Source organism: Quercus suber, unplaced genomic scaffold (assembly GCF_002906115.3).
Source record: "Quercus suber isolate HL8 unplaced genomic scaffold, Cork oak 2.0 scaffold_375, whole genome shotgun sequence".
NCBI classification, from domain to species: Eukaryota; Viridiplantae; Streptophyta; class Magnoliopsida; order Fagales; family Fagaceae; genus Quercus; species Quercus suber.
The window spans coordinates 634,495-658,361 of record NW_027069827.1 but is presented as its reverse complement, the minus strand read 5'-3'; the positions used below and the strand labels follow the sequence as shown (position 1 = coordinate 658,361).

The 23,867-nt window shown below is 33.8% G+C and overlaps 2 protein-coding genes and 1 long non-coding RNA gene across 5 annotated transcripts; all 3 read right to left on the bottom strand.

Moving 5' to 3' along the window:
• Positions 1–2,029: 2,029 nt before the first annotated feature.
• Positions 2,030–6,547, bottom strand: LOC111988522 (U11/U12 small nuclear ribonucleoprotein 25 kDa protein). Of its 2 annotated transcripts, XM_065760621.1 has the most exons (4): positions 6,229–6,507; positions 5,901–5,997; positions 4,938–5,037; positions 2,030–2,595 (listed from the first exon to the last, which is right to left on the bottom strand). In XM_065760621.1, the coding sequence occupies exons 1-4, from the start codon at positions 6,407–6,409 to the stop codon at positions 2,566–2,568; spliced, it is 408 nt and encodes a 135-aa protein (XP_065616693.1). In that variant the 5' UTR covers positions 6,410–6,507; the 3' UTR covers positions 2,030–2,565. The 2 variants fall into 2 exon arrangements, with proteins under 2 accessions (XP_065616693.1, XP_065616692.1); XM_065760620.1 differs by lacking the exon at positions 4,938–5,037 and having other exon boundaries at positions 6,229–6,547.
• Positions 6,548–8,972: 2,425 nt separating this feature from the next.
• LOC136062041 (uncharacterized) lies at positions 8,973–11,411 on the bottom strand. The gene is made up of 3 exons (XR_010623871.1): positions 11,217–11,411; positions 9,510–9,577; positions 8,973–9,027 (listed from the first exon to the last, which is right to left on the bottom strand). It is a non-coding gene; the product is annotated as an uncharacterized LOC136062041 (long non-coding RNA).
• Positions 11,412–13,995: 2,584 nt separating this feature from the next.
• LOC111988516 (UDP-N-acetylglucosamine transporter UGNT1) lies at positions 13,996–21,696 on the bottom strand. 2 transcript variants are annotated; one of them, XM_024020313.2, is made up of 11 exons: positions 21,373–21,696; positions 19,450–19,526; positions 18,946–19,107; positions 18,716–18,849; positions 17,552–17,682; positions 17,416–17,460; positions 17,207–17,304; positions 16,017–16,124; positions 15,121–15,177; positions 14,900–15,016; positions 13,996–14,312 (listed from the first exon to the last, which is right to left on the bottom strand). In XM_024020313.2, exons 1-10 carry the CDS (start codon positions 21,578–21,580, stop codon positions 14,942–14,944), a joined length of 1,095 nt encoding a protein of 364 aa, XP_023876081.2. In that variant the 5' UTR covers positions 21,581–21,696; the 3' UTR covers positions 13,996–14,312; positions 14,900–14,941. The 2 variants fall into 2 exon arrangements, with proteins under 2 accessions (XP_023876081.2, XP_065616701.1); XM_065760629.1 differs by having other exon boundaries at positions 13,996–14,042.
• Positions 21,697–23,867: the final 2,171 nt, after the last annotated feature.

Genomic DNA, 23,867 nt, shown 5'->3' with positions numbered 1-23,867 from the left:
TAGCCGGGATTACTTTTGATGGACATATCACTTTTAGCTTCCTTTATAGCTGTCAGCTGGTAAACAACATGAACTATACTTGTCCAGTTCCTGACATTAGATTGTCCCTGTCTTTGTAATGTTATTGTGCAAGGAAGCAACAAAGGGTCTCCTTACCTCTCCCAAAAGAAAAAAAGCATTTCACGGTTTTTACATCTGGAGGAACTAAAGCTAGGAATATCCTCAATATCCTGTCAATTGCACCTTCTTTATAGAAAGAACCCTGTACATGCCATTTTATAGGTGACTATGCCCTGGAAAAATGATTGACAAATGCCTTTTTGTCTTGAAAATAAAGAAAACTCGAGTATTGTAAACTTGAGTGATTTAGGGAGCAGATGCTAAGTGTTTCTAAACTAAAGTGAACTTTTCTTCTCTGTGGATTATTGTTACATTGAGTCTTCTTTACCTTTCTCCTCCCTTTTTTTTTTTTTTTCAAATTTTTGAGTGTTGTCTATAATAATTCTTGACTTTTAATGGCAGTACTTACCAAGCTCTGTCACAATGTAACCATTGCAGACATCCTTCCAAGAATAACTATCAGTCGGTGATCTCAAATTATCTCCCAATACAAACTAGTTTCCAATATTTCATTCTGGAAATCTGTGCTACAATAACAGCTTAGAGGAAATTACAACCAACTTGATCACTTTTAAAAGCAGTATAAATAATATGTTTAGCGCCCACCTAGCTAGTTCACCACCAGAAATTTTGATTTGGGTATTACAAAAACAATGGTCCCTCTAAAGTTGATCAGTTCTTAAGGCTCCTTATCTAAAAATGAGAACTTTCACTAAATAGTTTCATAAATTACCACCGAGCTCTAGTCAGAGTGCCTATATATTCAAGCTAAGTTGACTAGGGTTTATACCCATATAATAGAATCTCCCAACTTTAAATGAGACTATGAATATGTAATATCAGGCCCTTCTGGTAAGGTAATATTTTGGAGTGTCCTAGTGATTGTTTCCTGTACATCTATATAAAATCATAGTGGAACATGCACTGAGTAGTCATCCATTCACGACTCTCTCTTTGGTTTACCAGTTTACACCATTGTAATATCTGGTCTGGATATTGTGATTCTTCTCTTGGTTTCTGTTAATCTGCATGGATGAGAAAACTTTTTCTCCTTCATGTTTAGGGCCAACAAATTAATGGACGTGTTATATATGTCAACTTATATGTAATAATAGTCTTCCTAAATTAGCTTTGAGTTTTTGGAGTGATTGGTTCGTCTGTCTAAAATTCTACAATTTGAATCATGAGGGTCTCCTTCTCGGATATTTTCAAGTATTTCAGATGTATATTCATATAAAAAAGAATTTCAAATGTGCAATACTCTCACCCTAATTTTTTTTCCCATATTTTCAGTATGCTAGTTTGATTGATGTACCTTAATCTCGTGGACAATGACTATAATAAAAACTCCCAATTACCCTACAATAGCAAGTTGTGATGCATGCAATCCATGCTATATTAAACTTACAACGATGAAGTTTGGAATCCAGACCCCATCAGGAGTTCAGACACTCTCTCATCATTATTTTACTTTCAATTGCAACATGTTCAAACACATCATGAAGAATTAAAGCAAAAGAAGACAAGCCATCAATGGATAGATAGACTAAGCCAAAAGTACATGTACATTGAATTAAACCTGACTCAGAGATCAAAATCTGCCACACTGAAAGGAAGAAAACTGTCTAGGCTAAGGCCAACTTATTATCAGGTTCACTCCGACAAAATAGAAATTATTTTTCCCTTTCTCTTTTGCATAAAGAAAAAAACCAAAAAGTTTTCAGGGTTCAGGCACCTCAAGAAAGCTCAATATGCTAAGTAGGCGCTATATGCTTTGAAAATAGAACAGTGCAGTTTGCCCCTTTGTCCCAATCATTTTCATAGAGTCAGCTGAGAATACCATTAGTGTAGTATGCCTTCTAAACAATTCCCAGGAAATATTGAAGGGCCAGTGTAGGGTTTCTATTTATTATTATTTTTATACCTATTCCCTCTACTACTCAGTTTCCCCTCACACAACAATTTGGAGCATGAAAACCGCCCTTCAAGAAGTATGCCAACATGAATTCCACATCAAAATTCCTGTCATCGATTTTATAACATTGGCACTCTGAGGTAGTATATATCTTCATTGATCAGCATCCTTCAGTAATGCATTTGGATTAGCCTTTTTTTTTTCTTTTTCTTTTTTCTCTTAATTATTTATTTGCATACATTTTTTAAAAACCTTACTTTTTTATATACAACTGTACTTTTATCAATTTTCAGCGAATAATTAAGCTTTTCAACAAAAAGTTAATCCCAACACATATGCGCCACCACTAACAGACGAAGTGATTGCTTTCAGTCCATCATCGTCGGTAGCCCTAGGTAAAGGATTCAGCAAGATCCATCAACAAGCCTTCTAGCATTAATGTGTTAATCATTTCAACCACTACTCCACAAGCTGTTGAATGTTGATAAGTAGCAGTTCTATGTTTTATTGGTCTCTTGTCTTGGCCACGGTTAATTGAAAGATACCGGGCAAAAACAAAGCTGTATTTTTCAAAAAATAAGAATTATTAGCCAAATCACCTAAGCAGCTGTTAATTGAACCATGATCCTTTAGTTATAAACATGCGTACAGAGAGAAAATTTAATATAAATCAACATTCTTAAAAACTTGAAACATATTGCGGGAAAATCTGCAGGAGACTAATTTCAAATTGATTTTTCTTTCTCATTCTAGTGAATACCAAAATCCAATTGAATTATACTGTCTATACATACTTCTCAGCAAAGGAATCTCTCCATCAAATATAATGACTCGTAAAATATTCCCTTTACTTAAAGTTAAAGGATAGAGTAACCTCCCTTGTGGTCTTTGACACTAAAAAGTAGCTAGAGATGTTTTCCTCTCTTATAGGAATAGACATTAAAAGGATGACCAAGCCTCAAGCAAGGAACTTCACCTCATATTTAGTCCTTAATTACTGCCTAAATGGTTAACATATCACCTTTCTGTACAAAAAAAACTTGAAAACAATCGGGATTTGTTCTAGATCTTCCACTTCAAAAAGGTGAGTAGTGGTGATCCAAAAAGTACCAGGCATTTTGTCAAAAAAAAAAAAAAAAAAGGGTCCCTTGAATAGCCTTTAACTTACGAAATCCTACCATTGTCCAACAACAATATTGTCATGAGATCTAGAGAAGATTTATCTAAGTTAGCGGTCTCGATATACTAAGCCATACACGTGATTTGCTTTCAGGTCTTACAATACTTTAATTTTGGTTTTTGACTGCTAGTATATACACATGTTTTATATGACTTGATGTATTTTCTCTCTATATTTGTTATGTATGTATCTTAGACATTGCCTATGCCATAAATCAAGGCATATCAAATTAGACTCGTATAATTCAATCATTATGTATATATACGCCCTATATTGGCTTCTTGTGATGCCTAATTTAGAATATAAAAGTCTAAGGATTTTTCTTTATGGACATAAATCATCATGCTAAATCACGTAAACTCTTACTTCTAATCTTTCTTTTTCTATATAATTCTTTTTTTCTTTATTTTTATTTAAACATGATATCAGAGTCACTTTTATGTGGCCTTCCATGAGATTCAAGTAGCTCATCGTTGACCATCACTCGGCTTACTACTGATCATTGTTTGGACTAGCACTACCGACTATCATTCTAACCGATCATAATCAACCACTACGTACCCCAACATCCTTCATAACTACTTCTCTCTAGGTAGGGCACTTTCCTAATTCATGTTTTGAGTAGATTCTGATTTTAAGGCTTGTTTTCACATTTGAGACTCTTAAGTCACCTTAATTTGTGCATTACTGATTTTTTTTTTTTTTTTGGATTTAATCTATGTGAAATCCATCAACTCATTCATATTCTTCACCAAAACTTCGGCCTATATATGTTGATATTCCTTAGGTTAACAGTGTAGCTATCCTCCGGCCATAGTAGCCATTCTTTGGTCATTGGTACAATCATTCTCCAAATACTAATTGATTGTCACTATTTGTTGCCAGAGTCAATTTTTGGCACGATTCATTCCAAATTGCCAAATCCATTTTACATCCAATCAAATCATTCATGGTTATGGTTTTCTTCACAAGATTAAAATTCCAAACTCAAAATTACCTTGAGTTTGAGGGGTTGTTAGTATATGCACACATTTTATATGGCTTAATATATCTAACTTTTATGTTTTACTATACACATACCTTATTGTTGTTCTCTTATTATACCCTAAATTAAGACATATCAATTATCATTGATTCAAAAATAATCAATGACCCTTATAGGTCAACCATTGTCTATATATATACCTTATATTGTGTTATTATAATATGCTGTATAAAATAGTAAAAATGTACTTACTAAAAACTTTTTGTCATGAACATAGGTCAATGGGGCAAACCAAGTAAACTCTTGTTTTTCTTAATCATTCTCTCTCTTAATCTTTTGTTTTTCTTTTCTTATTTTAACATTGACATAATGACATGTATGTATACGAAATACTGCTCTCCACTCTCGAAAGGGTATTATCGTTGTCTAACTTGCAATATTTTACCAAGTGAGTAACTTTTCTGTCATCAGTGAAGCATTTTTAGGCTAAATACATATTACAAAATTACTTTCTATAAATCAATCGTTGTAAAATGTTCCATTGTCTCAAAATTTATTTTATATGAAGATCCTGATCTAAACAGTTCAACTTGATTAGAAAGGAAAAATGAATAGAATCTGGCTAATTGAGCTTGAAAACGTCGTGCTACCACCAAACTACGTACGAGAATCCATTCATATGAGTAGTATATATACATTCTCAAACTCCAAACAAGAAGATGGAATATATAGCAAACCTGAACCCCATCCTTGATTCCAAATAGCCGGATATGTGCTTTGTCATCTACTAGTTTCTGGCCTTGGTAGCTTAAGCAAAAATGACCCCATACATGAGACCTGCACACAAATTTGGTGGCACCCGAATGGGATTTTATATACTAAATATGGCCTGAGAATATTGCTGCAGAGATTATTTGTTTTTTGAGTGTGGTTTCACAAAGAGTGTTTGGAAAAAGACAATGGATATTTGTTTGAATTCTAACCCACCAATTGAATGGGAAAATGTGGTGGATTAGGATATTAATAAATGGAAAGGGAGTAATCTACAAGCTGTTATTAGTAAGCTCTCATGGGGGAGCTACAGCCTACCATGCATATTTGGATTTAAAGAAACAAAATTGTCTTTGGTGAACAAGTCAAGTCTAAAATAAGTATTGTCTAGTCCATCAAGTCTAAACTAAAAACGCATGTAGCTGCTAAAGAAAGGTTCATTCATTCTGTTTTAGGCTTTATGCTGTTATTGGGTTAAAGCTGATTGAATTATTGTAGCTGTAGCTGTGTTCTTATTAGTTGATGTATTTTTTTTTTCTTTGTATCCACAACTGTGATTGTATACTAATATGCCTTTGGACTATGACTTCTGTAACTGAGTTTGATACTATGTTCTAATAAAAGTTCCTGCTTGCTTTCAAAAGAAAACCCTTAATCATACAGTTTATGCCTGGAATATTGAAGAAATTAGAAAAGAAACCGAAAAGGAAAAAGGAATTTAGTCAAGGTTTTGTCATATAGTTTGGTTTAATTAGTATAAAGCTCAATAGAATTTATTTCCACAAAAATCTACTAGTGACATTTACCATATATATCCATATGCATAACAAATTTTTTTTTTTAATGCTTAATTGCTTCATCCTATTTTGGTTCCCAAAAAATTTATTAAAAAAAAATGTCTAATATATAGCTGACAATTCAATACTTACCATGAAATTTCTCCATCCGCCATAAACTGACCAGTAAAAACCTCTTCCACCGCCTCTTTCAGATCCGCTATTGTTGCCTTCCTCCCAACTTGCACCCCTGCTTGACATTAATTAAAAAATTTCCTATTTGTAATCACATCCAAATTAACAAACTTACGCATATATATATATATATATATGTATTTTGCACATTAACAACAATTAATATCTACGAAGGCATTTCTATATACATGTACGTACCTGCCTGCATGCATGCAATATTACACAATTCATGCACATATATATACATATATACACAACAGTATTGAATAGGAGAAAGTATATATACCAAAGCATGAGCCATCCAATTTGAGAATTGAGAGGTTGAGAGGCTCTTGAGGTAACCTTTTGTATGTTAATGTACTTTTCCACACGTTTAGCAATTGACCACGACGAGCTTTGGGCGAGTAGTCTTTTTGCGATGTTCTGGGCAAGTAGTCATCATCATGAGGACCTGTAGCTGATCCCATATGTATATGTATTGCCAATTAATAAAGCCTCTAACCCCTACCCTAAATGGGTTTAAGGTTAGGGCCTTTTGATAATTATGTATATTCTGCACAGGTTCTATATATGGGGTTAAAGTAAAATCCAGAAGAGGTCAAAGTGTTAGAGATACATTCTTTCTTAGTTGGTCGGTTAGGCTTTGAAGACGGAGACAGTTATTTAATTATGTTCAACAAAGGACTAAATTAACGACGTAGTTTAGGTATATCTTCTTTATTTAATTTCTTAAACAAAAATGATTATATATACACATATATATAGCTATCATATGATCGACGGACAAAATATTTTTTAGTTAGTGAAATTATTATTGTTATTATATATGTGTACTATTCATATACTTTTGATGTGCACAATATATATTCCCTAGAGTCCTAGACCCTCTTTTTTTTTCCTTAAATTAATGGGACAAGATAAGAATTCATCAAAATAACAATACGTAAGGCTACACTAAAAAAATACATGCCAGGCCACACTGCCTTAAAAAAAGGGAAAGAAAAAAGTTAATATATATATATACACACTCACACACGATTTCTGTACCTTTGATGTGTACATATTCTCTGACCTTTTTTTTTTTTTTTTTGGTAAACGACCTTCTTTTTCTTAATAGGACAAGATAAGAATTCATCAAAAATAACAAGTTGGTTATTTTGACGCAAGCTAGCTACATGCCATTGCCAGGTATCATCATTGCCTTAAAAAAAGGAGAAAAGACAAGTTTTTTTTTAAGAGAGAAAAAGAACAAATATGTGTAGTTAGAGATCGGTCAGATGGGAAATTAGCACTCCTCACCTAGTCCTCTTCTATTGGGTTAAGGCTTTTGTTAAGTGGCCTTAAAAAAAGGAGAAAAGACAATTTTTTTTTTAAGAGAGAAAAAGAACAAATATGTGTAGTTAGAGATCGGTTAAATGGGAAATTAGCACTCCTCACCTAGTCCTCTTCTATTGGGTTAAGGCTTTTGTTAAGTGGATGGAAGAAAGAAGATAAGGAAGGAAAGAAAAACAAAAAAAAAAAAAAAGACTCCATAGTCCAGAGTGAAATCTCAGACCCATATCCATGAAATTTTGTCTTTTCAATTTGTAGGTAGTAGTAAGATCCACACACATGATCACCTAAGGTGTCTATAAGAAAGATAAATTAGTTTGGTTCCAAACAAGTTTGGAGCCTTAAGTTTCAACTTACAATATAGAAAAACTATAAGTGTTTTTATCATGTGCAATGTACATGGCTCACTTAATTATACTAAACCAAACTAATCAAGTGAGTTATGTATTTTTCACATGACAAGAACACATATCATCTTCTTATTAAGGGTTGAAGTCTAAGGCTCCAAAAATGTTTAGTGCCAAACATTTTCTCTATAAAAATCAACAAACATATCACTAACTTATTTTAGTCTACCTAACAAGGCTTTTTGTCTCTTTTTTTTTTTTTTTTTTTCTCTAGCAATGTTGGAAATAAGGTACCAATTTTAACATTTTCTTTTTTCTTTATTATAAACAAATTTATATATTATTGAATCATTGATTTTGTATTATAAGATTTTTGTTTTTGTTGGGATATTGTTTTGTTAAATACTTTAAAAATATTATTCAATTTTTGCTAAAAATTAGTTTGATTTGATGGGATAAATTTATTTATAATTTCAAGTATATTTTTATTAACGAAACAAGTTTTATTAAAAAAAATTGTAATAGTTGTAGGCAAATCAACAAAAAGTAAAATTTTATAGAGTAGGGCGGGTTTTCACAGGCCCCAAGGGGTGGGGATGGGCAAGAAAATTTTTCCCGTCATATGGGGCAAGGCGAGGAAGAGGTAAGACAAAACTATGTGGGACAGGAGCGAAGATCTCATCCTTCAGACCCGCCCCGCCTACCTAACAAGGCTTTTTGTCTCTTTTTTTTTTTTTTTTTTTCTCTCTAGCAAGGTTGGAAATAAGGTACCAATTTTAACATTTTCTTTTTTCTTTATTATAAACAAATTTATATATTATTGAATCATTGATTTTGTATTATAAGATTTTTGTTTTTGTTGGGATATTGTTTTGTTAAATACTTTAATAATATTATTCAATTTTTGCTAAAAATTAGTTTGATTTAATGGGATAAATTTATTTGTAATTTCAAGTATATTTTTATTAACGAAACAAGTTTTATTAAAAAAAATTGTAATAGTTGTAGGCAAATCAACAAAAAGTAAAATTTTATAGGGTAGGGCGGGTTTTCACGGGCCCCAAGGGATGGGGATAGGCAAGAAATTTTTTCCTGTCATATGGGGCAAGGCGAGGAAGGGGTAAGACAAAACTATGTGGGACAGGAGCGAAGATCCCATCCTTCAGACCCGCCCCGCCCCATTGCCATCCCTACCTATAATACGGCTTACTATATATCAATTCTCATTAATTATTTGTTCAATTATTAAATCTAGGTAAATAATTAATTAATTCCATATATGCAATGTATCATGAATAGTCAAGCATATAATAACATCAAATGAACAACTCATACAGTTTATCAAAAAAAAAACCCAGCTCCCCACTTCTACTAGCAACTATAAACTCTTGCCTTACGTTCCACACCTTCAAATGTTATGTTGAACAATGGAGTGATTTTACTTATGTAGATATATAATTTAAATAGTCTCTTATTGGATTGATATTGTACAAAAAGTACATTCACTCAAAAGAATAAGAGTTTAATTAGTTAAGACTCATGCATACTAAAAAAATTCCAACCATATTTAAGAATTTTAAAGCCATGCTTTAGAGAGAGAGAGAGAGAGAGAGAGAGAGAGAGAGAGAGAGAGAGATGAGATTTCTACTTTTAGAAACTTATTCGGAGTGTGTCCCATACATGTGTCTCTAAAGTAGAAAAGGCAATATATGCTGTAGGGATAAATGGAAAAAGGAAGTCAGTGAGTGAAAAAGTTTAGAAAGTTCTTTAGGAAAGAACTTTTTTGCCAAAGAACTAGATGCACATAGTAGGATCCCATCTTATTTAAAAATATTAAACCAATATATATGTAAGTTAGAGTTCAAGAATACACCACTGATTCCAGTACCTTTAGTGATGTTTGGGCACTAGGTTTCGAACCTCATCATCAGCATTCAGCACCCTCCCCCTATTTACCTAGCAAAATTTTAAAAAAATAAAATAAAAGAAGAAGAAGAAGAGTTCAACTCAATGTTATATCAACCACGTTCACTATATTGTGGGATACCCTCAAATTAACCTGAATACTCTAGATAAAAACAAATACTTTAAGAAGAGAGATATTACATATATTAATGCAATTGACATACATAAAATTGTGGCATGTATGTAAATATATATATATATATAAGGGATAAAACTAGAAGCATAAATATTTTGGTCCGATTATAAAGACAAAACATGCAACATCATGCAAAAAGTAAAAAACTGGATATCAGTTAAAACATGTGTTCAAGAGAAACTGAGTTGTTGAGTGGGAAAGCAAATGAAAAAACTCATACAGAAAGTGATATTGGCGCGGCTCAATCTGAGATCGTCTTTTACGACACTTTCACACGTAAATCCGTCATCGGATTGAACCTCACCAACATCGCTTTCCTTGCTTCCCAATCAACCATCAACTTCCCCTCTTATATACTATAAAGAAAAGCATATATAAAAAAGCAAAAGTTCCTCCACCATATATGAATGCTACAGGAAACAGATGACGAAACTCAAGCCTGCACATGTGGAGGACTGAAGAGTGTACAGTGACCTTTTTGGCTTTCAATATCTTGCAGGGCCTGGTACCGATTACCAACCAGAAAGGAAAAAAGGTGCTTGACTAAATAATAACAGTTATGGTCCCATTTTCCACCAAAGGCAATAATATGATAATTTTGGGTACCCATTGTAGGGGAAAAGAGGCTACCTGGTGGAACAGGTGGAGATAGTGGTTGTAGATGGTATACGTAATTATTGGTGAAGTGGGATCTGCAAATCATGATCTATATTTTGCGAATCCAGTCATTATCAATGCATTTTTATTGCATTTGTAAATTTTTTTAGCTTTAATTAACAAGTATGCTAAAAATAGAAAATTAGTGGAAAATTTACTAACAGATAAAAAGTTTTATAGTTCTATAATATAATACTATATCCCAAGTGGGGTCTTACAATCGTATTTGTATTTCCATAAATCAAGCGAGGGATAGGAAGATGAAAAGCGCGTAAGGAAGAGATGATTTGACGCACATATGCGTTACATGTAGGTTGAAGTTACTAAAGATATGAAACAATAGTAAGACTAAAAAACCACTTAGATTTTTATATTTATTTTTTATCTATATCCATGGTGAACTATTTAAATAATAGTTGTACTACTAGTCATGAATCACTGAATGTTTCTACAACAGTACTAATGATATTGATTGAAATGAAGTGTTTCAACTAGGAACCTAGAAGTTAGGGTTTAAAAAAAAAGAAAAAAAAAAGAGCTTAAATGTGTGATATATAAGCAAAAATAGAATGACCATTATCAATGCATGCATGTTAAACTAAACAAACAACTATATTTTGATAGAAAAAGTGTAGCTAAGAGTGATCGTGGAGTCATGGTTATGAAGAAATACATTGAGAGAGAGAGACAGAAACAGAGAGAGAGGAAAGGTAAGAGTGGAATGTGGAGAGGAAGGGGTGGAGAGGCAGAGAATGTATACTGGTGAGCTAGGTTGTGCCTCGGGATGGGAAGGTGAAGGTGGTGAGTGGAATGATGTCAAGAGGGAGCATCACTTACTTTAGGGTTTGTCATGCTTAGTTTGTACTCAATAAAATCAAACTCCACCTTCTTGCGCATGCACCTGAAATATTCTCCACCAAAAAAACCCCAAACAACTCCTTTTGATTGTACCTCTAGCCTTTTTCTATTGTTATTTTAACCCATCCTCTCACCTTTTTAATTATATCATGCCTTGCATCTATGCTACAGAGAATAACATAGTTGGCTTATATGTGTGCCTTGTATCAGCACACTTGTCAAACAAATTGCCATCCACGCTTTTAATATCGTATCTAAAATGAAACCATAATTTATCTAACACTTGAAAGTATGCTATTTAGGTAAACAAAGTCGTTGATTTTCAATCTTTGCTTGCATGGTACACAAAGTAATTATCCTAGTCTAAACTAAAGCATCAAAAATATGCCTTCTAGTGTAGGACAAAATAGTAGGTTTTTGAGGGCGTAATACACCCCCCACGCCGTGTATATGTTGTTAACCTAAATTTGTTCTTATTTTTCCATGCTGCCCAAACAAGTTGTAGATATTAGTAACATTTAACAATCAATACGTATAGTACTAGAAGACTAAAAGTGTAGAAGCAAATTAAAGATGGTCAAATAGTATGTGTGAGAGAGAGAGAGAGAGAGAGAGGGAGAGAGAAAAGAATCTTGGGAACATGAGTGCAGAATGTCAGCGAAGGGGATTTTGTCTGGAAAGAAGTTTGGGAATGGAAGAAGGGTACGTACAAAGTTGATAGCTTTAAGACACACACACACATTTTAGCACTAAGCAAATGGGCAAAATAGCCAACAACCCAAAGCGGGGACACCGGCGCTAAAGGAGTTCTGCCTTGGGCCTGCATTAGGAGACACTTTCCTTGGGTTTTGCTTACCCTTTTCCCTTCACTCTCTATTCTTTCTTTCATTTTTTTTTTATATATAAAATAAAATAAAAAAAGCCACCCACTTATTATTCTCTTTGGAGATTTTGGGAAGTGCAAAAGAAACTTTTAATAAAAGGGCTTAAAAAAATTAATCTGCTGAGTCTATTTCTTTCTCTCTCTCACTCATGATTTGAGGCGATAAGTTCGCGTGCCACTACCCAAATAAACAGATTCCTTCACGCCTTAAACCATTGCACTTCTTATTCTTCTTTACACACCAGATCCTAGGACTTTTTCTCTCCCAATTTAGACTAATAGACTGAGAGGAGGTCAAAAGCTAAGCTAAAGCTTTAGCTAGCTAGCTCTATACTATACTTCTTTGGCTTTCTGTGTTGGTGCCTGCTTTGCTTGCTTTACCTCTAATTATAACATTGTCCCTCCATCCCATGTGTGTTGTTGCAGTAGAAATTTGCATAGTGTGTAAATATATGAGTTCCAAGGCCCGGTTGCTGCTGGCTTGGTCTTTGAGAGACTTGATTGAAGAGGTGGACATAAAGACACCCATGTTTCTACTCATAACTGAGATTTTAAGAAAACTTTTGCGGGCCATATTGGCCTTTTCTTTAATTTAAAAAGTGAACACACTTTCTTAAGTGTTACTCTAATTCAAGGGAATATTTGAATCACTTTATTAATTGACTTCCTCCTTTATTTTTATTTTTTTCTTCTTTGGCCCGTATGTTCCTCCTTTGTTTAATTAGATTGAATATTGTTATTGCTGTCCGGAACTTGAAATTTTACTTTTGTTAACTTTTTTTTCCCCTCATTGTTCGACAAATAATAGACACCATCTTGGAAATTTGGGTTGGTGGGGTTGCAATCTCTCTTTTCTCACACACATTTTGGCATGAAATGAGGGTGAATAAAATGTAAGATATTTTAAACTTTTTTTTAGGGGTGAAGGTATGTTTCAACCATGCATGGCATTTAGGCCAAACTCACTTGTCTGCTTGTGGAGACAAGAAAGACACTCTCTTCACAAACTCCAGTTTCTCTCTCTCTTTCTCTGTCATTACTATTATGCCCTGTGTTTGTATGTGTTTGTATGTGTGAGACTTCTCTGCTCACACATGCAGTAGGCTTGCCTCCTAGTAACTCCCAATATATTTTCTCAGTAATGAGTGAAATGGAAGAAGCTTTTCACTTTTTGACAGGTTGAACCAATAATGCCAGACCAAGAAAATAAATCCACTAGGCCACAGACCACAAGTGTTAGTGGTACATAGGTTCACCAATTACTATACGTAAAACCTTATGGGGGTAAAGGGGACACAAACTTCCCCTGAACTGTCCTCTGTCACTTGGCAGAACCTAACTTAACTGAAAGATCAGATTCCAGTCCATTTCCCTTTGTTGAATAACATCATAATGTCTGGAGCTTTAGGCAGCGTGTGCTTACATACCACAACAAACCATAAAGTAAAAGAAATATGCTAAAGTTAATTACTACAAATTTTATCACATAAAAATAGGTGAGGAATAACAGCTTCAAAAACACCCATTACCGACATTTGGTGTAAAGGAAAATGACTTATAATAAAGCTGAGTGAATTCTTGCTCAAAGCTGTAATGCAAGACAATAGCCTAATTATGCATATTCGTTCATATCATATCGCGCATTTCAGATCTCATTCATTTCACACGACCCATTGCAAGCATGTCCACAATCATACTGCCAGTGTCCTCTTCTTTTTTTCCCCCATAGATCTTTTTATCCCATCAAATAATTATACATTATGATTACCATTGCCATAATCACATTCTCACCCTCTCAAAGTTCTCGTCTTGTCTAAATCATTTATGTGCTAGAATCTTCAGATTTTATTTTCAGCCGACCCTTTCCCAGCCATGTGGGTAAAGGGCACATTAATACCTGGAGTAAAATATTTACCAAATTCCTACACATTACAGAGGGAGGACCGTAATTTTCAACAATAATAATTAAAAAGAAGAAAGGAAAGGGCTGGATTTTTCAATTTCATTTCACTAATAAAGACAAGTTGGGAAGTTTTGTTCATATCAACCTAATCCTACCCTCTTTTCTTTAATCTAAAATGTAGATTGCGCCTTGAAATACGACTCCAAAATCTTCCAACAATTCCAATCTAGTTGATAATTTTGTCAAATAAGATAGTTGCTTCATTTGACTCTCATTGGGAGGAAGAAATCTAGTATGTGAAATTTGAAACAAGTGTCAGTTACAAACAAAAATCACAGAGTCAAAGTAAACTCACCAAAATTATTTGTAATATAGCAGTGCACATGCATATTTGAATGGGAGGCAGTGTACATTTAATTTTAAATAGGAGGGGTGGCTCAAGGGTTTAACTCAGTACTAGAAAAAAACTATCAAAACGTTGGGCTGAACAGGTTAATCACAAATGAGATCAAGTTTGCAGAATGGAAAATAGAATTTCAAATTTCAGTAAGATCAAGAATTGCCATCTAGAACTGATTTCTAAAATGAATAGAACCTGAAAGCTTTGCCACTTCCAATATTTTTAAAGTTTTCTCTGAATCTCAATTAATCAAATCAGAAAATGGAAAATGAATTCAAATGCCATTTTAATCTGCCAATCCCCTGTAAGGAGATAACACCCAAAAAAGGCCCCTGTTGTTTCTCTTGAAAATTCAAACAGGAACCCATTAATGCAAATGAAATTTTTATATGTTTCATCATGCTCTATAGGAACCTTTTTATTATTATATCAAAATTTGCAGCTGAGCAGAAACACTGAGCCATTGAGCAATTTACCTCCATTAAAAGGGAAAACTTTCATGCAGCAGCTTAATATACTTATTTTCCTTGGAGTTTATAATACGCATATAAACAGGATCCAAGAAAACCAAGTGACTGGCCAAGAACATTGAACTGGCAGCAAAAGTGACAAATTCAACATGAGAAAATAAGATTGAGAATGGCATATGTTAAGGGCACTGTGAGACCAAAAAAAAATAGTTGAAGTTTATGCTCACAAAATCAAATGGAAGCCCGCCAAATAGTACCCAGCCAAGCCCAATAGTAAGAAGATCCTATAACAGGTAACAGCAGAATTAGAGTCAACAAAATAAGCATCACGAAGAGCTGTGGCAAGGGCACAAAAATTGACAAATATTTAGGATATGCCCCAGAGGTTTGCAAGCCAAGGACAATAATGACCCTATAGGCTATAACCATTAATGTAATTCATAAAACCAGAAATTTAGTTTGCAGAAATATTTTGCTATTATATTAAAATAAAAAAACTTAATAATACTATCAATATTACTGAGTCATTATGGGTTCTAAAGCAACAAATTGAACCAACAGCTACAGGAGCACATCAACCAAAATGCTTGTGATTTGTTTCCATGAAGCTATTGAATGTTCTGGAAACCAAAATAGGGCCTAAAATACAAATCTGATCTAATGTGTGCCATATGTGTTGGGCCCCCCTAAGCAATTTCTTGTATCAGACGGTCCAACTGATAGAGTCAGGCTCATCTAGTCTGTGGCATTTGGGACCCATGAGGGCATGTACTTTATTGACCAAGAGCATATGGCTGGCGAACATAAATTAGATATTCATGATACTAATTTAAATTCTAGACAATTATTTACTTCAACTCAGAATTTGCGAAATAAATTTAGATTAAGAATGACAAGATGTCAAAGAGGTTTGTCGATCAAACAGTTATAATTATCTGAGCAGTTGACTTCATGTTTAAAATGAAACAATCACAAGGTAGCCAAAGACTTGGTCAAAAATCAATAGTATTGCACCAATTTCCAAGAAAAGAGCAGTAATGTTAACATAATAACATCAAGATTAAGAGAGCTCATGTCTGCTTGTTTAAAGGGTAACATGAAGTTGGAAACAGACATTACATACCTTCAAATTACCACAAATTGTCTGAGTGAGAGCTGAATTGAGAGTTGTATTCAAAAATACACAATAGTTTATCAAGAAAGCCAAAATACAGGAAAGAAGAATCACAACCTGCAAAATTCCAATGCAGAAATTTTGAAATCAGACCAAAAATCATTCATTGATGCTATGGCACTCGTATAGTGCTCTGGGGTTACTAAAGTCTGCATTGGTATCTGACTAAAGTGTGAAAGAGGCAGATAGAGCATATATAAAAATAAGAAATTAGGTCTTCATGGAACCAATATGACTTTGTGCACTGAAGTTATAGTCTAGATAGTTTAAGAGGAACTACATAATGCTATCTGACTAGACATTGATGTGTTCTTTCCAAGAAAGGAGTTCAAGGGGATGCAATTAACATCAGAACAGTGTCATCTAAGAAATGTCAATCTAGAGTATGGGGTGATATCATACCAGCACTTAAAGTAACACCTCATCAAAGTCAAGATCTTGATTAAGTTATTAATGTATAGACTACTAAGAATATTTATTCAAGATGAGGATATCAAAATTATTCAAATGCCATGCTTCAAATGAAAAATAAACATAGACTATTTTTGCACTACATTAATCTATTCATAAACAGAGAAGCAAATATGTGTAGATGCCCTTGGGGATTGTTCTGATAATACTGCTGAGAAATTAAAAAGTAACGACAAGTGCATTGATTTGGTGGAAGTTGAAGGCTAATCAATGGTAGTAGAAATCCAAAACAGACAGATAATAACAAAATCCCCTGCATAGGCCACTAGGGGGTATTTACAAGACTATATTTTAATAGTAGATGAGCTAGTAACGCACAAACAGATGGAGTACTGTTGTCATTGCTAAAACTAATTGGCAGAATTAACACTCAGGTTAGCAGTTGTTATAACAACACTTTTGTTGCTGAATAACTAAATCTCAGGAAGCAAAATAGGTAGGACAGAAGACTTGAGAGTAAGAATAATTAAGAAAAGAAGCAGCTGCCAGCCAAATGACATAAGTAAAGAAAAGCAACAGTATTAAGAAAGGAAAATCATAACAACCAATAGAACAAGCAGAGAAAGTGAGGGAGGGAACTCCAGCCAATAGCAAACAAAGTAATGGCATTTTACCATAATAATGCCATCAAGCATTCACTAGGAAACTTTTAAGTGAACAACAAGCACCTGAAAACCAGGGAAGAATAAATAAGGAAAGTTCAGTGTCACTTGTAGGTCCCCTCTGATTAATGTCCAGAACAGCAAGATTGGTGCACATATTATTCCTGCAGAAATCAAGCAACTAAATTTTCATACCGGGTTCTGACAAGCTCAATTTATTTTTTACAACAAATGGAGCTAAAGGTCATGCAAGTGGGTTAAACCCCTTATCATACCATTACACCACATAAGACCAAAGGTATTCAGGCCACTGGATTTACCTGAAAGATTGAGGATAAAGTGAATTATAAAAGGAAATGCCCAACCACAACATAAATGAGCAATGAGAAGACGTTAGATTGAATATATTACCAATATGAGCTATAGAAGCAAGATATACTGCTGTACAGATGTTTGCTATGAAAACAACAGCATAAGCATAGGCATCAAATGACAAGTCCCGAGCTCCGGCAACAAAGGCACCAAGTAAAATTATCCCCACACTGATGAAATCCTTGGATTTATTCAATTAAAACAGGTATAACAAACATGAATTGCATGATAATACTAACATATATAATATATTCTGTCATTTGGTTATCACTCGTAACCTTGTATAGAAAATGATACCCTTTTTTCCATGATTTACAAAATCAACTTCATTTTTTCCAAGACCTAAAATAATTCAAACGTGCCTAACAACATTACTGAAACAAACCTAGAAGTATCAATAACAAGAACATATAAAATCTTGTTCGTTTTGGAATGTAAAAAGGTATTTATAACTAAATAAAAGTTCAGAAGCTTCCAACATATTTATCCAGTGCAAAATCCACCTCTGGGAAATTGTGTCACAACCAATTTAAGAAGTCCAACATATGGCTAATGCAAATGTAAAGATCAAGACCGACCAATACTATTTACTCACCATGAGGAGAGCCAAAACTGCTGAACTGGGGTTTGGCCTCCAAGATGAGATTCTGATTCATACAGCTCAGACCGAAGATCAGCCAAAGTCAAAATGTTAACAACCATTTAATATGATATGAAAGATAAATCACTCGGGAACACCCAACAATTCAGTTTAACTCAAAACCCCATTATTCAAACGAATAGTTGGTCTTTTAGTATATTATGGCTACCTTCCCCTCTCCTCTCCCTCCATCTCCCTACTCAATAGCTCATTCCCTTGTAAGAGCAAGGTGGAAAGTGAGGTCATGGATTCAAAACCCAACAGCTGTGTAGCTAACCAATATTTTTTTCTTAAAAAAAATTTAATTATATCTTAATATTTTTGCCCAATTACTTTCATTTGCTCAATATATTATAATGTTTATAGTCATATTCATTCATTTGGCAGGCACTCTTGGTTATAAACACTTTACTTGAACCCAATTGCACGTTAATACCTAGCCTGCATGCACATGCCCCATGTATACATGTATTGAGTTTGAAACAGATTCAACCATTTTCCTACTTCGAATAATATCAATGACAGTCATTCAATGAAAGTAACTATACCAAAGGGTTGCATACCAGGCAACAATAGAAGGTGAATGCTTCTTCCCAGTCAAAACATACTCCACAATCATCGTAAAAGCCACAGTAGTCCGCCTGAGGGTGGTGTACATCGGAACACTTATGCCCCGAACAGATTCCATCGAGACCAACTTTTACCAAAAGAGAGAAATGGGCATTCTTTAGAATATTACACTTTCTACCCAGGGAAAGAAATGTTTAACTATAATATGCCATTGTATACATACCATGTAAAGCAAATACGAAAATGCAAGAGGAAGAGTGTGAACCAGTGTCCTAAACGGTACAAGGGTTGCTGGGTTTTTAGTAGCGTTTTGTGGTTCATCCGTTGTGAAAGAAATGATCTTCCATAATTTCATTGCATAGAGAAACGAACATGAACATAGCATCTAACACAACCATGAGATCCAAAATGCCCCAATTAGGTTAGTAAAAATCAAAAGGAACTTTCAACCAATAGTTTCTAAATAAGCATCAATATGTCAGGCCAGCATAAATTAACATAATGAAACTTTAATGACACATTTGTGTTGCACAAGGACACGAATATAATTGCAACAACAAAAAAAGGACGACAATTGTTGAACTTGAATTCAACTATGATAATAATTTAAAAGTTAGTGCTAAGTATTTCAGTAGAATTGCAGAATATTGTTAGCAAACACAACTAAATGGTTACAATTCAAGGATATATTGCATAGTTGGTGAGACGAACTTAGCAAATGAACTACCTGAAAAAGAGTGATGACATTTACACATGGGAAATTGTATGATGAAAGGGCTGCTTTGTTGAACAATACCAAGAGAACTGCAGGATGGAGGACAAAGCATGATCATAGTCACTTAAACAGCAATAATGGAAACCCCATTGGTGATGACAAAGTACAAAAAGATAAAAATAATGAGCTTTACAGTAATTAGATATAAATTATAAATGCATTAATTTTGTTTCCTCCCTTTTTGTATCCTTATTAATTAAAAAGTCCTTACAACTAACACACTGAATAATCTTTAATCCAGGCATATGTGTGTTTGTATTTACATGCAGATACACACACATATATGTATATATTCTAAAACTGAAATTGAAAGTAAAACCCATATAAGGGACTTGTTAATAAAACTACCTGTTCTGATAACAGGTTATCAAAGCCATCCAAATTGCAAACAACCAAAACTACTAACACTATTCAATATCAAGATTCCTGTTTCATTGATCGAAATACCTTTCCATGGTACAATTTATTAAGGACTACAACTTTAACTGGGTTCTTTATGCAGCCTAGCATTTTTACAGCTACAATGTTGATTTATTCTATTGGTCTCCAAAGACACTTCTCCATTTCATCCTAATCTATGAATATCATCTCATACTCCTTATCAATTGTTGCTTGAATAAAACAGTGATGACCAACTCAGTGTTTTCTGGGCCTTTAATTATCACCATTAGTCTCTAGTCCTAGTAAAATTTCAGTTTCATATATTCTGTTCGTATCATACTCATTTTGAAACATTGGTTGTCACTCCTCTTGTTAATTTGCACCATCAATTATTTTGTGTCCTTAATTGCACCAATGTATCTACTACTAGGTATGAAGTTATTTCTCACCATTTACCATACTGTCTTTGATAACTCACTAGATTCACCAGTCCCAAAAGTTAAACTTATTATGAAATGGTACTATTATTTTAACACTCCTAATCACGTGTGGGTCCAAACTCTTCTCAATTAGTGAGACCTAAGAAGCACAGACACTTCAAAACACCCGTGTGTCCATGTGCAATGCAATTTAATGTCAAACATGCCATGAACACTTCTGCATGCATGTCCTCATTATGTTGGGAGAAAAAAAAATCTGTTTTCTTTTTATTGAAAAAGAATTTCTTTAATTTTAGATATGTTTTTAAAGTGTTTGATAGTTATTATTATTTTGAAAACATATAAATAAATATAAAATATGCCTTTAAATAAATGAAATATACCTAAAAGTATTAATTAATTAATTGCGGTATCCCCGCACCATGTTGTGTCGTAATTTTTTAAGACTTAACGTGTCCTCGTGTCCTTGTCCATGCTTCAATGAGTGAGACCCAACATGTAGAATTTTTTATTTTTTAACATGGAAAAGATTGGATCATACTCACTCAAGACTACCTACTCTAATACCTTGATAAATTCACTCAAAATCAATATCTATGTCATCAATCAAATATCTAAATTTCAAGTTTTTGCAGTATAAAATTATGCATAAAAAATAAAAGTTTATAGATCAAATAATAAATAACAACTATTTGGTATAAATTTTGACATGCATGTTAAGGACATAAACAACGTGCAATCCCAAGTTGTAACCAATAGCTACAAGCAAGAACCAAGTTGTAGCTAAATTTTGTGCTTCTAGTAAGCTCCTCTTTTTTTTCTTTTTTTTCCTCTCTTTAAACCATTTTGTGAGGAAATACAAACAACAAAATTCTAGTAATCTTAATCAACGTTTAATCCTCACTCAACCATTTTCCCAAAGTTTCACTCATAACTATCAAATTAAGGAACAGATAATTCACCAAACAAAAAATGAGAAACATTGAAAATATCCATAACAAAATAATGCAGAAAGTGAAAACGGATAGGAAAGTAAAACCAAAAAAAAAAAAACCTGCAGTGAGCATGTAAGAGATAGCCGCTTGAGCTCCTTTTGTGGTTATGGCAGAGGCTTTCTTGTGAGTCTCATCACTGAGCAAGGGATCGGATACGGGCAGTTTCTGGTTCTTCTCAGAAGCCATAGCCAAGGCACCAACTCCAACCAGTTCTTTGTCTCCGTGACTCCGTGCATCTGTGACTTTAAATTTCAGAGTCGAATCCATGGACTGTCCTTGGCCTCGCTAAACTTCAAAGTAATAAAAAATATTTAAGAATGCAAGTACTGGAGTGGAGTACCGCACTGACTGGACTCAGCTTTTCTTTTATATTCTCTCTGCTTTTCTTTATGAAAAGATGGTGGAGCTATTTATTTTATACATTTATGGAAAAAACAAAGTTTTATCATTTTTATTTTTTTACTATTTTTATCTTCCAAATATGGCAGCAAGTACTACACTTTTTATATTTCAATTCACTAGTAGTCAGCTTTTTCCCACCACCTCTGCTTTTAACTTTTTAACTTATTTAATAGTTCTTTCTCATCCAAAAAAAATTAATTATCTAAAAGAAATTAACTTATTTATTTATATTTAGTTTTTTTTTTAAGTCTTCTTCTTTTAGGCAATGTTGTGCTTTAATTCAGGAAAAAAAAAAAGTTTTGTTTGTTTAACTTATATGTTTCATAAACTTTAACAATTATTAACATGACAAAAATATTGAAATATATATATTAAAAGATAATCTAACTAAAGAAATTACACATTTTTAACACCATTGATTTTTATAAGATCTAATAGTTAAAAATAGTCAATTACTACATCAGCAAAATTTATTTTAGGATTTTTTTCTCTCACCTTATTTATTACAACCATTGATTTCTCTCTCCTTATTTATTTATTCATGTTGTCCACGTGAGAAAATTTTTTGACAATATACGCAATATGTGAATGCAGTTCACTATGCATAATTCTTATTTTTATTTTACCTTGCCGTGATAAATTTAAAAGCATCTTCAACAAAATAAAGTGGAAATATATTTTGTCTTGTAGTGATAAATTTAAAAGCATTTTTCAACAAAATAGAGGGGAAATAGATTTTGTCAAGACCAACAAAAGTAGAAGTTGCAGTTTCTTTTATAGCATAATTTGTGGAAGGAAATACTTCATAAACAGAGTAGCTGAAATATATTGCTCCTTTTCTCAAATAAAAAAAAGAAAAAAGAAATATATTGCTCCTGGATTGTGGTTATATTACTCTAATTGTAAAATCATGACATCATCAATAATTTGCTTTTTTATTCATTAACCCACTGCTTAGAATTTTGACATCTTAATCAGATTTTTCAAAGTCTTGAATGACAACTGTAGGGTCTCGTTTCTCTACGTAAACCAAAGACAATTAATTTGTAGAGTATGGGTTGAAGAACTAGAGTGGACAAGGGAGTTTTTCCGCAAGAGATTATCACTTCTTTTCTTATTTCTTGATCAGCTTCGCCCACATTCCATGCCTCGTTTCATACCCTCACCCTCTATTATATAGCCACTCTCACTCTCATCCCTACCGTCCACGTGCTCCCCATCCGTGGACGTGCTCAAGTACCTGTCACGTCAGGCAGCTGCTTTTCATCTCTGTGTGAGTGGCGGTAGGTCATGAAACACTGTTCAGGTGTCTTCTCCACATAAATGCGGCCAGAAAAGCTGTTGCAATGCATTGAATACGGTGGCAGCAGCCTTTCCCTCAGATATTTCTTCACCCTTATCGTTTTTGAGTGTGCTTTGAGCTTATCTTGATCAGGTGGGCTCCTCGGACGATCAACTAGGCCTTTCTCCGGCTCAATTAGTCTCCGCTATCATACCAGGGTAAAACTTCCTTCTCGGACAGGAGATGTCCTCCTCGGACTGGAGACATCCTCCTCGGAAAGCAATGATCCTCTACCCAGAGGATTCCGCTCCAGTCTAGACCTTGCATTCTACTCATCCTTCTCTTCGGATGTGAAACAGTTCTCTCGTGGGTGTTCGGCCCGTTAATTTGGGCCTGATCCTTTTATCCCCCACAACAACTATTCAATGTTAGAGATAGTAAATCTTTAGAAAAAGTTTCAGATGATGGCACCAATGCCCCAGCCCGCCTACCCCTTGCTTTAAATAAATCCCAGTAACATCAAAAAAAAAAAAAATATATATATATATATATATATATATATGTACGTATGGCTATATGCAACACAAGTGACAGGAATGAGCACTGTGATATTATGCCACAAGTCTCCATAACAAGAAGGGTAGAATAAAAGAAAATTATATCAGATTAATCTGGAGAAAAAAAAAAAGTACTCATGTTGTAATAAAAAGGGTGGGAGAAAGAAAGAAAGAAATAAGGAGAGAGAAATCAATTGTTGTAATAAATAGGGTGAGAGAAAAAAAAATACCCTTAAATAAATTTTGCTGATGTGGTAGTTGACTATTTTTAACCATTAAATTTCATAGAAATCAATGGTCTAAAAAATGTGTA